The sequence below is a fragment of the Cricetulus griseus genome, chromosome 4, assembly GCF_003668045.3.
Source record: "Cricetulus griseus strain 17A/GY chromosome 4, alternate assembly CriGri-PICRH-1.0, whole genome shotgun sequence".
Taxonomy (NCBI): Eukaryota; Metazoa; Chordata; class Mammalia; order Rodentia; family Cricetidae; genus Cricetulus; species Cricetulus griseus.
This window is the reverse complement of record NC_048597.1, coordinates 156,613,213-156,629,624: the sequence shown is the minus strand read 5'-3', so window position 1 is coordinate 156,629,624 and position 16,412 is coordinate 156,613,213. Positions and strand designations below refer to the sequence as shown.

The 16,412-nt window shown below is 42.3% G+C and overlaps 2 protein-coding genes across 5 annotated transcripts in view; one reads left to right on the top strand and one right to left on the bottom strand.

Annotated features, from left to right (window-relative positions):
- The window catches only part of LOC103164275 (N-acetylglucosaminyl-phosphatidylinositol biosynthetic protein-like), a 38,439-nt gene that overhangs the window by 13,401 nt on the left and 8,626 nt on the right, over positions 1-16,412 (bottom strand). The window lies entirely within an intron of this gene.
- Ube4a (ubiquitination factor E4A) overlaps positions 1-16,412 on the top strand; it is a 42,982-nt gene that overhangs the window by 21,432 nt on the left and 5,138 nt on the right. For all 3 annotated transcript variants that reach the window (XM_027411994.2, XM_027411995.2, XM_027411996.2), the window contains 10 exons: positions 56-389; positions 1,502-1,622; positions 4,082-4,386; positions 5,746-5,878; positions 6,958-7,145; positions 8,880-8,980; positions 9,074-9,187; positions 12,093-12,267; positions 14,339-14,519; positions 15,670-15,817. In XM_027411994.2, the coding sequence (XP_027267795.1) occupies positions 56-389; positions 1,502-1,622; positions 4,082-4,386; positions 5,746-5,878; positions 6,958-7,145; positions 8,880-8,980; positions 9,074-9,187; positions 12,093-12,267; positions 14,339-14,519; positions 15,670-15,817 (1,800 nt within the window). The remainder of the gene's footprint in view (positions 1-55; positions 390-1,501; positions 1,623-4,081; positions 4,387-5,745; positions 5,879-6,957; positions 7,146-8,879; positions 8,981-9,073; positions 9,188-12,092; positions 12,268-14,338; positions 14,520-15,669; positions 15,818-16,412) is intronic.

Here is a 16,412-nt window from a genome sequence, read left to right as displayed (position 1 = left end):
AATACCAGGATTGTGAAATTGGAATGTTCTGTGGTTGTGTTTTCTGATTAAACAGTTCATGGCTCAGTTCCATGAAAAGATCTACCAGATGCTGAAGAACTTGCTCCAGCTTTCTCCAGAAACCAAACACTGTATCTTGTTCTGGCTTGGAAACTGTTTGCATGCAAATGCAGGACGCACCAAGATCTGGGCCAATCAGATGCCCGAAATCTTCTTCCAAATGTATGCCTCAGATGCCTTCTTTCTGAATCTGGGTGCCGCTCTCCTGAAGCTGTGCCAGCCATTCTGCAAGCCCAGATCCTCCCGGCTCCTCACTTTTAATCCCTCATACTGTGTCCTGAAGGATTTGAATGATGAAGAACGAAAAATTAAAAATGTACACATGAGAGGTAAGCGGGGAACTGGGCTTTTCAAAACAGTGAATGTGTGTGCCACCTCTAAAGCATTTGCTTCCTTAGCCTTTAAGAAAGTGCCTCTTGTTCAAAACAGAAGAGGCACAGTAGAGAACTAGTTAAATGATTTTAAACATGGATTTTTGAAAACAACCGTTATCCCTTAAATATTAGGCCTTAGTGAGACCCTCTGTCTGGTTTGACAACCTTGGACATTCATTCCATCATCTTTTATAGAAATCCAGTAGGGCACAGCTGCCATTGTTTTTTGAACTCAGAGGGCAGAAGAAGGCAGACAGGTTGACATAGTTGACAACAGTATGAGAAGGAGTGAGGGACCAGCTCTGCAGAAGCTGGGATCTTCATGGCTGAGTCTTGAAAGGCAAATCAGGGTTTACCAGGCAAAGGAGCAGGAGTGTCTCACAGGACAAAAACAGTTTGTGAAAGTCTGTGGAAGGAACAGTGGGGAATGATGGCAGACGTCTTTGGTTCCAGCAGTTGGGAGGCAGAGGCAGGCAGATCTCTGAGTTTGAGGTTGTCTAGGGAAAAAAAATCTGTGGAAGGTCTTTATTGAGGAATTGTAAGAAGTTCCATGTTGTTAGAGCAAGTGGGGTAAAGAGTAGGAGGTGGGAAGTGGGAAGGAAGAAAGCTGACTCCAAATTGGAGAACACTTGAAGAATACAGAGAAGTGAAAAAGAGGAAAATGAATCAGCCCTGATTCTATCACTCAGAAATAATCTCTCCTCAGTTTTGATGGATTTCCTTCTAGGTTTTTTTTAATCCTCTTAAATTATATCTCACAAAAGTAACTCAGCTTGAACACAGAAAAACAGAATAAATGGAAAATTGGTCCATTGCCTATCACTTAGGAAAAATACAGTATTATCACTCATTTTAGTTTTTGCTGATTTCATTGGCTGAACAAGAGATTTAACTATATCTGTGGATAGCAAGAAGCCAGAAAGTGTTTTTAGACAAGGAAGTAGTTGGAGATATGTTGTGAGGAAGATTCCATTGTAGCAGTATGGAAGCTGAACAAAGTAAAGGGATACTGAAGTTCAAGACCGAGGTCTGCGTTGAGCCTTCATCATTCCTTTTACTTATTCAAGGTTTGGACAAAGAGACCTGTTTGATCCCGGCTGTGCAGGAGCCAATATTCCCCCAGAGCTACAATCTTGTGACAGAGAACCTGGCCCTGACAGAGTATACCTTGTACTTGGGATTTCACAGGTAACTCCTTTGATGTCATTGGAAAATAACTGTTTCTGAAGAGCTAGTTAGTTGTGTTGATAGCTCAAAGGTTGAAAGTGAGTCTAGGGGCTGGAGAGATGGCTCAGAGGTTAAGAGCACTGGCTGCTCTTCTAGAGGTCCTGAGTTCAATTCCCAGCAACCACATGGTGGCTCCCAACCATCTATAATGAGATTTGGTGCCCTCTTCTGGTGTGCAGGAATACATGCAGGCAAATTGAGACTATACATAATAAATCTTTTAAAATAAAAAGAGAGAGCGTCTAAAGATTCATGTTAGGATGTCATAAGGAAAGAACTCATGTGCATTTGTTTAAATCTATGTGAGGCCACTTTGTACAGATTACTTACCGTTTTTATCTATTTTTAAATTAACAATGTGCTAATATTTTTCCATTTTGCCAACTTTTCAGTCCCTATCTTTCTGTTGTTATCTAGGAAGATTGAATTATTTTCATTTTACATTTCACTCGCTGCTCTTGAGTTCTTATTACTTCTGATGCCAAAGGGCCAAGAGGCAAAACTGAAAAAAAAATTGAAAGAATGATAAGGTATTCCAGTAAGACCAATATGACCACAAAACAGCTGTGAGCATGAGAGAAAGGGTTCTAAAAATGGGAAGGTTGAGAACTTTTGTGTACAGGTTCCAAAAGGGTCCATTTCTAGCAAGCCAGCTACATACCACTCTACAATTTCCCCTCTTATCTAGCTGAGAATGGTTGCCAATGTAAGAGGGGGGATAACAACTCACTCATAATTCGGATCTAGAAAGAGTGTTATGAATACTGGTTTTGTTTTTACTTGAAGACAGGATACACATGCTCATTTGTGTGGTGTAGAAGCCTCAAGTTGGTGTTAGGTGGCTTTCTCAGTTGTCCCTCATCATCTCTTTTGAGGAACTATCTTTCACTGAACCTGGAGCTCACTGATTCAGCAAGACTTCAGGGATCCTCCTGTCTCTGTGTCCCCAGCATTAACACTAAAGGAGCATACCACCAGACTCAGCTTTTACATGGGTGCTGGAGATCTGAACCCAGGTCCTCGTGCTTGCACTTCAAGCAGTTTACCAACTGAGTCATCTCCCCAGATCCCAGTAATCCTAATTTTTGTTTGTTTGCTTGCTTGTTTCAAGACAGAGTTTCTCTGTGTGTCCTAGAACTTGCCCTGTAGACTAGGCTGGCCTCAAAATCAGATCTGCCTGCCTCTGCTTTCAGAGTGCTGGGATTAAAGGCATTCATCACATGTCTGGCCTGAAATACTGTTTTGGGTTTTTTTTAATGCCTTTTCAGGATATTTAAATTAATGTAAGGCATTTTTTTTTTCAAAACTCCAGCAGCAAATTACTGAAAAAATGAAAATTTGTCTTTATTAGACAGGTTTTGTTTTGTTTTGTTTTGTTGGGGTTTTTTGGCTTTTCAAGACAGGATTTCTCTGTGTAACTGTAGACACAGCTGGCCTCTAATTTACAGAGGCCCACTTGCCTCTGCCTCCTAAGTGCTGGCATTAAAGACATGTGCCACCAGCCGCCCAGCTATAAAGTTTTTCTAACCTGTTGACATTTTAAATGTGGTGACAGAAGTTGAGCATGTGCTTGATCTGCTCAACAGTCTACATTCAGACTAGATGCCTGGTATCTAGTTTCCCAGTCAGTAATCCTAGTCACTGTCCACAAGAACAAAGGGAGTGGGGAGAGGATAGTGGCGCACGCCTTTAATCCCAGCACTTGGGAGGCAGAGGCAGTCGGATCTCTGAGTTTGAGACCAACCTGGTCTGCAAAGTGAGTTCCAGAATGGTTAGGGATACACAGAGAAACCTTGTCTTGAAAAAAACAAACAGCAACAAAAGAACCAAAGGGAGTGATTTCTGATTACGGATGTAGAAGCAGTTATTGGTAGCTTTTACTTCGAGGTCTTCCTTTCAATGTTCAAATGAACTTCTGTGAAGAATAATTACTTTATGCTAAACAACAGAGGGCTGGAAGCTGCTCCTAGGTTGTGTGCCAAGTGATGGCTGCTTTATGTGTGGTCGTTATGATCAAGACTTTTTTGTCTGCTCGGTTTTCTAACTGTGCAAAGATCATCCTCTGGCCCCACCTGTGTTCTCTGAAATTGGTGCTAGGCTGCTCATACTCTGCCTCATTAAAATGACTATCTTCAGTAATAACCACTCACTATGCACCATGCTCATTCAGAAGCTGCTAACTCTTCATAATTAGCTTCATATTTGTTGAGTACCTGGTAACATTTTCCTAGAGCAGTGTACCTTGCTTCTGTCTAGTCAGTGACTTTTGTTGAGTGCCTTCTGTGTCATTGTACCTACAACTTTCTACAACCTTAGAATACTAGAATAACCAAATGAAGACTTGCTTTCCAGTGTAGTCTATACTACACTGCCCCACGTGAGCCTCCCTGACCTGGTCTCTTCTGCTTTTTTGGGGGCAGGTTGCATGATCAGATGGTAAAAATCAACCAAAATCTGCATCGGCTACAGGTTGCCTGGCGGGATGCTCAGCAGAGCTCTAGCCCTGCTGCTGACAATCTCCGTGAGCAGTTTGAACGTCTGATGACCATCTATCTTTCTACCAAGACTGCTATGACTGAGCCCCAGATGCTGCAAAACTGCCTGAATTTGCAGGTGTCCATGGCTGTTCTGCTGGTTCAACTGGCCATAGGCAATGAGGGCTCACAGCCATTAGAGCTAAGTTTTCCTTTGCCAGATGGCTACAGCTCTTTGGCTTATGTGCCAGGTAAGCAGCCTGTCCCTTGGGAACATCCTATTAATAGCCACCTAAGTTTAACTGGGTCACCTTGGAAGCTTAATCCTCAAAAGACTGTCCTTAGTTATCACTCCACTGTTTTTAGAGAAAGTGCTCAAACTTGCAAATAATGTCTCCTGGCCAAAGCATGGAGCACTAATGGTTGCTTCCCAGCCTTGTGTCTCCAGGGCTATGACAGTCAGAAAACAGCCTTCAAAAGAAGAACTGTTGTCAGGATTTTCACAGCTCTTAGTTCCTGTCACTAATATTGTTTGTCTTTCAATCTATGATTTGTCTGTCTAACTCTCCCTGGGCTTTTTTAGAAAAAAGCGAAGCACCTCTTGTTAGTTAACTCAGAAGGGAGATTGTGTGTGTTTATGTCAGTGAAGGGGCAGTAGATGTTGTTCACTAATCAGATTAAATGTTCTTGAACACTGTCCTGGTCTCCTATGGCTGTGTAACAAGTTACCCACGCCTCGGCAAAACATAGCAGTTTAAAACAGCAAACATTATCACACACAGCTCTCTGGGTCAGAAATCCCAGAGCACTTGACTGTGTGATCCTAGCTTAGAGCACTAATGAGATCATGGCCAGCTGTCAGTCAGAGCCATAGGACTCTGAGGACTCAACAAGAGCTGAAGGATCCATTTACAAGCCCAGTCATGTGGTTGTCAACAGGCCTTAGCTGCTTGCTAATAACCCCACACATCTCTTACTACCACTCATGATGCAGCAGCACAAAAGACCAGATGAAAGCTGCAAATTCTGATGGCTAACCTTGAAAATGATGTACTCTACTATATACATCAGGGTATCTCCTAACCATAATGTAGAAAGGGACTTTGCCAAGGTTTAAATGCCAAAAGGGAAGGATGCTTAAAGGTTCATCCTGGATCTCCTTGTTGCAGTCACCTAGTGTAACTACCCACACCTGAACCATAGTTTAAATTATGACTGATCTTTGGGGACACAGCATGCTTGTGTTAGTAATATTTTGTATTACTACTGTTCATGCATCTGCTCAGATAAAAATAAAGCTTGATACACATGTAAGAGATCACAGTTAGTAACTTATCACCTCTATGGTACTTAGATGGTGATAAAAATTTTGTACAAAAGACTTTTTGAGGGCTGAGGGGTGGCTCATAACCATCTGTAATGAGATCTGGTGCCTTCTTCTGGCCTGTAGACATAAATGTCTACAGAACATTGTATACATAATAAATAAATCTTTAAAAAAAAAAGAATTCAACTTTTTTAACATTCATTAGTTAATTGAAGAGACAGATTGGAATGTTGTTTGAGACCAATAAGCAGATATTTGGCTAATTCCAGTGAATCTTTTTCAGAATTTTTTGCAGATAACCTGGGTGATTTCCTCATTTTTCTCCGGCGATTTGCTGAGGACATCTTGGAGACGTCAGCAGATTCCCTGGAGCATGTCCTTCACTTTATCACCATTTTCACTGGAAGCATAGAAAGGTGAGGTGCTGGAAGCTTGCCTGTCGCTGTTAGAGCCACAAAACACACCTCCTGCTGTGCTGAGACCTCAGAAGCAGAGGACTCTGCCCACAGAGAATTTGACCCTGAAAATAAAGGGTCTGCTGGGAATTCCACTGCTGGTCCCGGTTAAAATAGTTAACCAGAATACCAGAGGCCACACCAATGGCATCCAAGTGCTAGATTCTTCTACTAATTATGTGAATCAAAGCTTGTTCCTGCACCTTGAGCTGGATAAGAGGTAAACCTAGGTTCATGTTACTTCTAGCCTTCTCTCTGAAACCAGGAGTATTATGGGTTTTAGAATTGCTTCCCTGATTTTTTTTTTTTTTTTTTTTTTTTTTTTTTTTGCGGTATGGGGGGTATGTATGTAGGTCAAAGGAAACAATTTCTATGCACAAAAGGGCACATTTGCTGCAAAATAAAAAGAAGAGTCCACAATTCTCTAAGGCACATCAATGAAAAATATATAGATGCTAACCTGAGCTGAGCAGACCCTAAGGGAAGTCAGAAGCCAACCATCATTGATTAGATACACAGGTAGGGAATATGGGTGCTGTCAGGTAGTTATAACTTAACCTTTGCCCTCAGAAAGCTTTGGAAGCCAAATGTATTCACAATGAACCTATCAAAGAATAGTACATTGGTAGAGAAGAAAGCTGAATGTCTAAGCTTTACATGAAAACTGAAGTGCTCCCTCATACAGGCTTAAGTGCTCCCTCATACATGGTAAGCTGCCACCTAAAGAGCTAAGTGGGCAGGCATAATAGTACACTTTTATAATCCCTGCACTCAGGAGGCAGAGACAGGAGGATTGCCACAAGTCCAGGACCAGTCTGCTTTGCATAGGGAGTTCCAGGACAGCTAGGACTACATACATAATAGAACCATCTCAAAACAACATGTTAAATGGCATATCCTGTATCAGCCAAGTACTGACAAACTTGAAACAGGTGTGAATTTTTTATATATTTAACAGTGATATAGGATGTACTGGCTCCTTGTGTAGAATAGAATTATATTGAGGAAATTAAGCTCATCTTGCTTTTTGCCCTCTGCAGAATGAAGAATCCCCACCTAAGGGCCAAACTAGCAGAGGTGTTAGAAGCCGTGATGCCTCACTTGGATCAGACCACAAATCCCTTGGTGTCCAGTGTGTTTCACCGGAAACGTGTATTCTGCAACTTTCCATATGCTGCCCAGCTTTCAGAAGCCCTAATCAAGGTTTTTGTGGACATTGAATTTACAGGTAAAGGAGTCATGTGACCACCTCTAGAGCTGAGAACTAAGTTTCACAGTTTGATCACTTTCGAATGTCACAGAAATGTCAACCAGCATCTCTTGAATACTAACTGTGTGCTAGGCTTGATGCAGAGTGCTTTATTTTTTCCTGCATCATTAATTTGTCTATCTGAAAGTTTATCTATATTGTTCTCGTTTTATATGTGAGAATATAGATTCTCAAAAAGTTTTAATATTTTTTTATCATACAACTAAAAGAGGTAGAATCAGCTCTGTATCACAGAAAAACAAATGAACAGAAAAAAAAAAATTCCATCTACATAGTGTTGGCAAGCACAGCAATCATGAAGACCTGAGATTGAGCTTTAGGACCCAGGTTGAAAAAAACCAGATGTACTGGGCGGTGGTGGCGCATGCCTTTAATCCCAGCACTCGGGAGACAGAGTCAGGATCTCTGTGAGTTCGAGGACACCCTGGTCTCCAGAGCGAGTTCCAGTACAGCCTCCAAAAGCCACAGAGAAACCCTGTCTCAACACCCCCCCCCCCAAAAAAAAGCCAGATGTAGCAACATGCATCCATACTCCTTGTTTTAGGAGTGGGCAGAAACAGGGAGATGCCTGGGGCTCACTGGCCATCCAACCTGGCCAGATCTAGTGAGCTCGGATTTTAATGAGGACTGTCTCAAAAAACAAGGTGAACAGCAATTGAAGATGACACTTGGTGTCGACCTTTAGCCTCCATATGTGCATGTGCAAACTCACACATATACACATGTATGGATATACACAGAGACATGTATGAACACATACCCACAACATGATGTACACATCAAAAAAAATTAGTTAAACCGTTCCAGTAGACAACATTGTCTTTCTCTTCAGTCCTGAGCCCTGGGTTTGATTAAGAACTTCGTCTGAACTAGTAGGCAAGATATGTTAAGCAGTTGCATAAGAGTCTTTATAAAGGGGATTTCTGCCATCTGGTGACATATACAGTTAACATTTAAAGAGACATTTAACATTTTATTAGCTAACATTCCATATTTTTTTTCTGCCTATGTCTCCTTATTTACTCTGGGTCCCAATTTCCTCACCTGTAAAATGAATCAAAGCTGATGCACACCTTTAATCCTGGCACTCAAGAGGCAGAGGCAGGCAAATCTCTGTAAATTCAAGGCCAGCCTGATCTACAGAGTGAGTTCCAGGAGAGCCAGGACTACACAGAGAAAACTTGTCTCAGGGTGGGGATGGGTTGGGGGTGGGTTCCTAGAGAGGGCTGGGGATGTAGCTCAGGGATAGCACACTTGCCTGATGTGCACAAGGCCTGTGTTTTGTGTGTTGTCTGTGTGTGTTTTAATGGAATATCTTTATCCTTTAATAATTTCATGCATGTAAAGAAAGCTTGATCACACCACCCCCAGTTCCCCTCCCACTTCCTCAGGCACTTCTTACTTGCTCCCTTTCCCCTTTCGTGTCTGCTCCTTTTTATTCACAACCCACTGAATCCAGCCAGTGCTACCTGTTGGAATGTTGACTAGTGTTGTTGATGTGATCTTGTGCAGGTAATTATAGCTACAGCCTAGGTTTTAGACCCGTACCACAAGGGGTATGGGCTGGGGAAACGCCTGAGGAAGATTTTGGCAGCAGCCTTGGTATTTAAAGTAAAGAAACCACATATGCATAAGCTCCTGCTCATCCTCTATTAGGTACTCTTGCTGATTCTTCTTCTTGCCTTATTCTAGGGGACCCCCATCAATTCGAACAAAAGTTTAATTACCGCCGCCCTATGTATCCCATCCTAAGATACATGTGGGGGACAGATAGCTACCGAGAGAGCATTAAGGTAAGAGAGGTTTTCATGAAACCAGTTGCTTCAGGTCAGCCTCAGTAAAGTTGTGATTTGGTACTAAAATATCTTCTTGGGCTGGATTTACAGGATTTGGCTGACTATGCCTCTAAGAATTTAGAAGCTATGAATCCCCCACTGTTCCTCCGATTTCTTAACCTGTTAATGAATGATGCTATCTTCCTTTTGGATGAAGCCATACAGGTAAAAAACAAAGAATTGTATTTATTCCTATACCATCTGTGGTGGTGTCAATGAGAAAGCCTTCAGATCATCAACATTGGTGGTAGCGGGGTGGTGGTGGTAATGTTTGGTTTGGTGTGTGCATGTGTGTGTGTGTGTGTGCGTGTGTGTGTGTGTGTGTGTGTGTGTGTGTGTGTGTGTGTGTGTGTGTGTGTGTGTGTGTGTGTGTGTGTGTGTGTGTGTTAAACAAGTTTTCTCTCAATCTTTTTTTTTTTTTGGTTTTTTTTTTTTTTGGTTTTTCGAGACAGAGTTTCTCTGTGTAGCTTTGGAGCCTGTCCTGGAACTAGCTCTTGTAGACCAGGCTGGCCTCCCGAGTGCACCACCACCGCCCAGCTTTTCTCAATCTTTATCCCAGGCTGATCTCAAACACACAGGAATCCTTTCACTTTAGCCTCCCAGAGTTTGAGGATTGCAGATATGAACCAGTATACCTGGCAGAGAGTATATTCTTTTGACCTCATTTATTTATTTATTCATTTATTTATTTATTTTTAGCTTTTCAAGACAGAGTTTTGTTTTGTTTTGGAGCTGAGGACCAAACCCAGGGCCTTACACTTGCTAGGCAAGTGCTTTACCACTGAGCTTTACCAGCCCTGAGACAGGTTTTCTCTGTGTAGCTTTGGAACCAGTCCTGGAACTCACTCTGTAGACCAGGCTTGTCTTATACTCACAGAGATCCACCTGCCTCTGCCTCTTGAGTGCTGAGATTACAGGTTTGCACCACCACTGCCCGGCTTACTGTAGAACATTCTTGCACGCCAAGAGTGTAGGTGTAATAATTCCTCCAAGCTTGCCATTACACAGCTTTCTATGTTTACCAATTTCATTAGAGACATAATCAAGGGTCATTGTTGAAGCTTCATGGGCTTGGGTGGTTCTTCGGTTGAGAGTTTAAAAGATGGTATTGGGGCTGGAGAATGGCTTAGTGGTTAAGAGCACTTACTACTTTTGCTGAGTTCAGTTGCCAGCACCCACATGGCAGCTCACAACCACTTGTAACTCCAGTTTCAGAGGATCCAACACCATTTTCTGAACTTCACAGGCTCCTGCACACATGTGGAACACATACATATACATAAATCATTTTTTAAAGTGTGATAAAGCCACCTAAGGTGTACCAACAGACCAACAATGTAAAAGGAAGTCATAGGATCTTAATTTTTGTCAGTGACTCTCAGATTTTCATTGCTAAAGTACCTAAGAAGAACAACCTAAAGAAGGAAGGATTGCTTTTGCTCATAGGTGCGGAGGTTTTAGTCTCGGCTTAGCTATGTGCTCCATGTTAAGCTTGCAGCTAAGCAGGATGTCCTGGTGGAGGCAAGAGTGTCAGTGTGACTAGACAGTGACCTCCAGGAGGAAGATACAGATTAGTTTGAGGACAGTCAGGAGCTCTCGCTGATTACCCACTAAGGAACTTGGGTTTGGTTTGTGAGACGGATTTGGCCTCCTGCTCTTTTCATAATCCTGCACTCTGAGACCTAAAGTAGGTTCTCTGAGGAAATGAGAGCAGTTCCTATGATAAACAAAGCTATTGCGTAGGGACAGTGTGATTCAGGGAGTGAAGCAGATGGCATTCTCTTGAAATTGGATAGCTCATTGTTTGCTGCAATAGTAGGATAATGAGAGATGAGGACTTTAATAATTATGACATTCTAAGTAATTCTAGAAAGCAGGCATAGTTATAGAAATTTGGGTTTTGGTGAAAAAGTTTTGAACACTTTGTGTTGTTGGGTTTTTGCTTTTTGTTTTAGGAAGGATCCTTTTTTCTTAGTGCTCTGGTGTTTTAGCCTGGGCTCTATGTGCTGCTCCACTGGTCCTCCTTTCCCTCCTGATACTATCCTAGTTCCTAGCAGTTTGCTCAAGCTGAGACAGATCTGTATGAGGATACTATTTTTTTCTTTCCAAAAGTTCTTTAAGATTTAATTTTACATTTTTTTAAAGATTTTATTTATTTATTATGTATACAACATTCTGCTTTGATGTATATCTGCACACCAGAAGAGGGCACCAGATCTCATAACGGATGGTTGTGAGCCACCATGTGGTTGCTGGGAATTGAACTCAGGACCTTTGGAAGAGCAGTCAGTGCTCTTAACCTCTGAGCCATCTCTCCAGCCCTAATTTTTACATTTATATGTGTGTGTGTATGTGTATACACTTGCTATAGTATACATGTGGAAGTCAGAGGACAACTTGTGGGAGGCTGTTTTCTCCTTTCACCAAGAGAGTTCTGGGGATCAAACTCAGGTCATCATTGCCTTGGTAACAAGTGCCTTAAACCACTGACCCATCTCGCTGGTCCTCCAAAAGTTCTTAAGCTCCAGCCTGCATTGACAAAGGCTCAAGACCTTTACATAGTCTCTGGTTTTCCCAACTCAGTCGACTGGGCTTTGTTTTGTTTTAGGATTTTTGTGTATGAGTGTTTTGTTTGCATGTATGTAAGTCACTATATGCATGCAGGTACCTGGGGAAGCTAGAAGAAACCATTGTATCTCCTGGAGCTAAGTTACAGGTGGATGTGAGCTGCCATGTGCAAGAACAAGTGCTCTTAACCTCTGAGCCACTTCTCCATCTCCGGAACTTTTATTTTAAAGTGTATTAGTGTTTTGCTTGAATGTATGCAAATGCATACAGTGCCCATGAAGTGGTCATCAGATCCCCTGGAACTGGAGTTATAGGTGGTTATAAGCCACAGTGTTGATGCTGGGAATCAAATCCTGATTCTCTGCAAGAGCAACAAGAGTTTATAACCACTGAGCCACCTTTTTAAACCCAGTTGACTGGATTTTAATTAAGTCTTCTTAAATGCCATGGCCCTTTAATTACATTTCTCTTATCTGATGTATCATGTTTCTGGTTTCCATAGTATTTGAGCAAGATAAAAATCCAGCAGATCGAGAAAGACCGAGGAGAATGGGAGAGTCTGACTCCAGAAGCCCGCCGAGAGAAAGAGGCTGGCCTGCAGATGTTTGGACAGCTGGCACGATTCCATAACATCATGTCCAATGAGACAATTGGTACCCTTTCCTTCCTGACATCAGGTGAGAACATGACGCTCTGCTTTGCCCCAGAAATGTAGCAAGGTCTGTTCCACTTAGGGTATCAGTCCAGCTGAAAATTAAAGAGTTAGAATCTGGGACTGGGAGAGTGCTTGCTTGGCCTGCATGAAACCCTGCATGGTGGCACACACCTGTAATCCCAGCACTTAGGATGCTGAGGCAGAAGGATCAGAAGTTCCAGGTCACCCTCATCTACATAAGTTCCAGGACACTTAGGGATGCACAAGACCTGTCCAAAAGAAAACTGGACTCTGGTGACTGTAACTTCACATCTGAGAGTAAAACAAATCAGAGAAACTTCAAAAAGAATGATGGTTCCCATAAGTTGGTAACACAGTTGGTTTCTTGAAGGAGCTGGGAATGTAATTTAGTGGTAGAATACATGCTTAGTGAGTGCAAAGCCTTAAACTGAATCTCTACTTCCCAAAAAACTTTGTGAGAATGAGTTAGCCATTAACTGTGTGTGTGTGTGTGTGTGTGTGTGTGTGGTATGAAAATATAGAAATCCAGGCATGGTGTAGCATCCTCTTGGGAAATGGAGACTGGAGGACTCTGAGTCCCAGGCCAGTTTAAACTATCTAATGACAGCCTGTGGCAAATAACAAATTAGAGAGGGAGGAGGATAAATAATTTTCATTCAATGATTAAATTTAGTGTGATATGACAACCAATAAGGAGTGAAAGGAAACTCCCTAATAAGAAACACAGAAATAGATTTTAAAAACTTCATTGCTGTTTGTTTTTTGTTTGTTTGTTTTTTCAAGACAGGGTTTCTCTATGTAACTCTGGCTGTTCTGTAACTCATTCTGTAGACCAGGCTGATCTCGAACTCACAGATCCACTGCCTCTGCCTCCCAAGTGTTGGGATTAAAGGCATGTGCCACCACACCCAACTGCAATTTAAAAAATTTTTAAACTTCTTTTAAAAACTTTATCAGGTCAGGGAAATCAGAGAAGATAAGGTGGCCACAAACCAAGAACAAAAGCCACAGAGGAACAGGGAAGGTGTTTTGAATATTGAAAATGTGACTTTAAAAATTTAAATAGGGGCTGGAGAGATGGCTCAGCAGTTAAGAGCACTGGCTGCTCTTTCAGAGGACCTGGGTTCAATTCCCAGCACCCACATGACAGCTCACAACTGTCTGTAACTCCAATCCCAGGGGATCTGGCCCTCTCAAACAGACATACATGTAGGCAAAATGCCAATGCACATAAAAAACTAAAGAAAGATAGATAGATAGATAGATAGATAGATAGAGCCAGATTATGGTGGCACACGCTTTTTAGTCCCAGCACTTGGGAGGCAGAAGCAGGCATATTTCTGTGAGTTTGAGACCAGCCTGGTCTACAGAGTGAGTTCCAGGACAGCTAGGACTGTTATACAGAGAAACCCTCTCTCAAAAAACCAAATAAATCAATAAACTAATTTTAAATATTCAGTGAAAGGGTAAAAATAATAAACTCAAAGAACTCTCCCTTTTTTGGGGGGGTGGGGGGTTGAGACAGTATTTCTCTGTAGCTTTGGAGGCTGTCCTGGAACTCACTTTGTAGACCAGGCTGGCCTGGAACTCACAAAGCTCCGCCTGCCTCTGCCTCCCGAGTGCTGGGATTAAAGGCCTGCGCCACCACCACCCAGCTGAACTCTCCCATTAAAATGGAGCAAAAAAGAAAATGAGATAGAGAGTAGGAGAGAAAGGGTAAGAAAAAGAATGGTGGGTTAGGGAGTCTGAAATACAAGTAAAATGTGGGGCTCCTGAGTGAGGGCATCTGCCACCAAGGCGGACAACCTGAGTTGGACCCCTAGGACCCACATTGTGGCAGGAGAGTACTGACTGTCACAGCTGTCCTCTGACTTCCATACACTGACTTCCAAACAAAAGCGTAGTAGCTTTTGTTTCATTTTTGTTTGTTTGATTTTGGTTTTGCTTGTCTACATTTTCTCCACTGGAAATGTATTCTATAATTTTAAATCCTCAGAGATCTCCAATAAAATTAGATATAAGGGAAAAAAATTACTGATGGGCTGAGTTTTGAGACTTTGACTTTTTTCCAGAGATCAGGTCACTGTTCGTGCACCCCTTCCTGGCTGAGCGCATTATCTCCATGCTGAACTACTTCCTGCAGCACCTGGTTGGCCCCAAGATGGGTGCTCTCAAAGTCAAGGACTTCAGCGAGTTTGACTTCAAACCTCAGCAACTTGTATCAGACATCTGCACTATCTACTTAAATCTTGGGTATCTGAGATTGGCATTAAGGAAGCCATGGGGGTGGGGGGTGCTAATGCTATGATAGCAGAATGGCTGGCTAGCTGTTGTGTGAAAATAGTGGGGGAAGGGCCAGGCGTTGGTGGCACATGACTTTAATCCCAGCACTGGGGAGGCAGAGGCAGGTGGATTTCTGTGAGTTCGAGGCCATCCTGGTCTCCAGATCGAGTGCCAAGATAGGCTCCAAAGCTACACAGAGAAACCCTGTCTCAAAAAACCAAAAAAAAAAAAAGAAGAAGGTGGTGGAGGAGGAGGAGGAGGAGGAGGAGGAGGAGGAGGGAAAATAGTGGGGGAAGGATGGCTCATTCCTAGCTGATAAATAAGGAATCCCCCATAGTTTTAGAGAGAAGATTTTATCTGATCCATTGGACATTGTTTAGGATCTCCCAACATTCTGCCTTAATCTGTGCAAAGATAAACTTTCCTGGTTATACTACTGTTCATTAAAGTACTTTTTAGGGCCATAGAGCACTTCATAGAGACATACTTGTAGAAAATTAGATATAGTGGTGCACACATTTTTACTCCCAGCACTCGGGAGCCAGAGGCAGGTGGAGCAATGATAGTTAGATCTACAGAACAAGTTCCAGGACAGCCAGCCCCACACAGAGAATCCCTGTCTCAAAAAAAACAAAAAAGAAGAAGCAGAATAAAGAAAGAAAATTAGATGTCAATCCAGGGAGATAGCTTAGTCAGTAAAATGCTTGCCACACAAACATGAGCATCTGAGTTCAGATCCCCAGCACCCACTTAAGCTACATGTGGTAGCATGCACCTGTAATCCCAATACTAGGGAAGTGAAGACAGGAGGACTCCTGGAGCTCACTGGCCATCTAGCCTAGGCAAGCTGATCAATGAGAGGCCATGTCTCAGAAAACAGCCTGGAAAGTAATTAAGGAAGACACCCAGCATTGACCTCTGGCTCTGTACACATGTACACACTTATACATGCACATACATATACCACATACAGAGATACACAACATAAAAAAAAGTCTTTCTAGTTCAAACAAGCACTTATGGCTTGTAAGTGATGGAATGATTGTTCTATAGCCCATCTGTTGTCTCCACATTGACCAATGCACTGATGCTCCATCTCTCTCTGATGCTGACCTTCTAGGGATGAGGAGAATTTCTGTGCCACTGTGCCCAAGGATGGACGTTCCTATTCCCCTACTCTCTTTGCGCAGACAGTCCGAGTCCTGAAGAAAATCAATAAGCCTGGGAATATGATCGTGGCTTTCAGTAATTTGGCAGAGAGAATCAAGGTAAGGATGAGGACAGTTTGTTTTCTCATATATTCAGTAAATGCCATACTGTCACCTCAACTCTGCTGCTTTTGCCCTATCTCAGGGAGAAAAGGGGTACTGCCTAGAGGCATTGGAAACAGGCACTTCCTCCTAGTCAGTTAATAACTGGGAACAGCCATCTTAATAAATAGTACCCCTTCCAAGGGAGAATAAGAACAGAATTGAAGATGTGTCTACCAGGTGAAAAGAAAGTGTATTTGTGAAGTCTTTGCTTAGACTATCTTTTAAGTCCCAGTGTTAGGAAAAATTTGAAAACCCAGTGTTAATGCAAAAGAACTTTTTGGAATAAAATTGAGGAAGAAGGACAAGTCTTGCTGAGACATGGCTATAACCCAGCACTCACCCAGCTGAAGCAGGAAGATTGCAAATTCAAGGCTAGCTTGGGCAACTTAATGAGATCCTAACTCAAAACCAATAAAAACTGAGTGAAGATAAGTTCACAGACACTGGTTTATATTGTTTTTCTCTGTTCTCTACATTTCTACTGGTGGTTGATTTATACTGAAATGCATTTTAGAGATTAATATACTCTATGGTGCTCAGCTAATCCTTC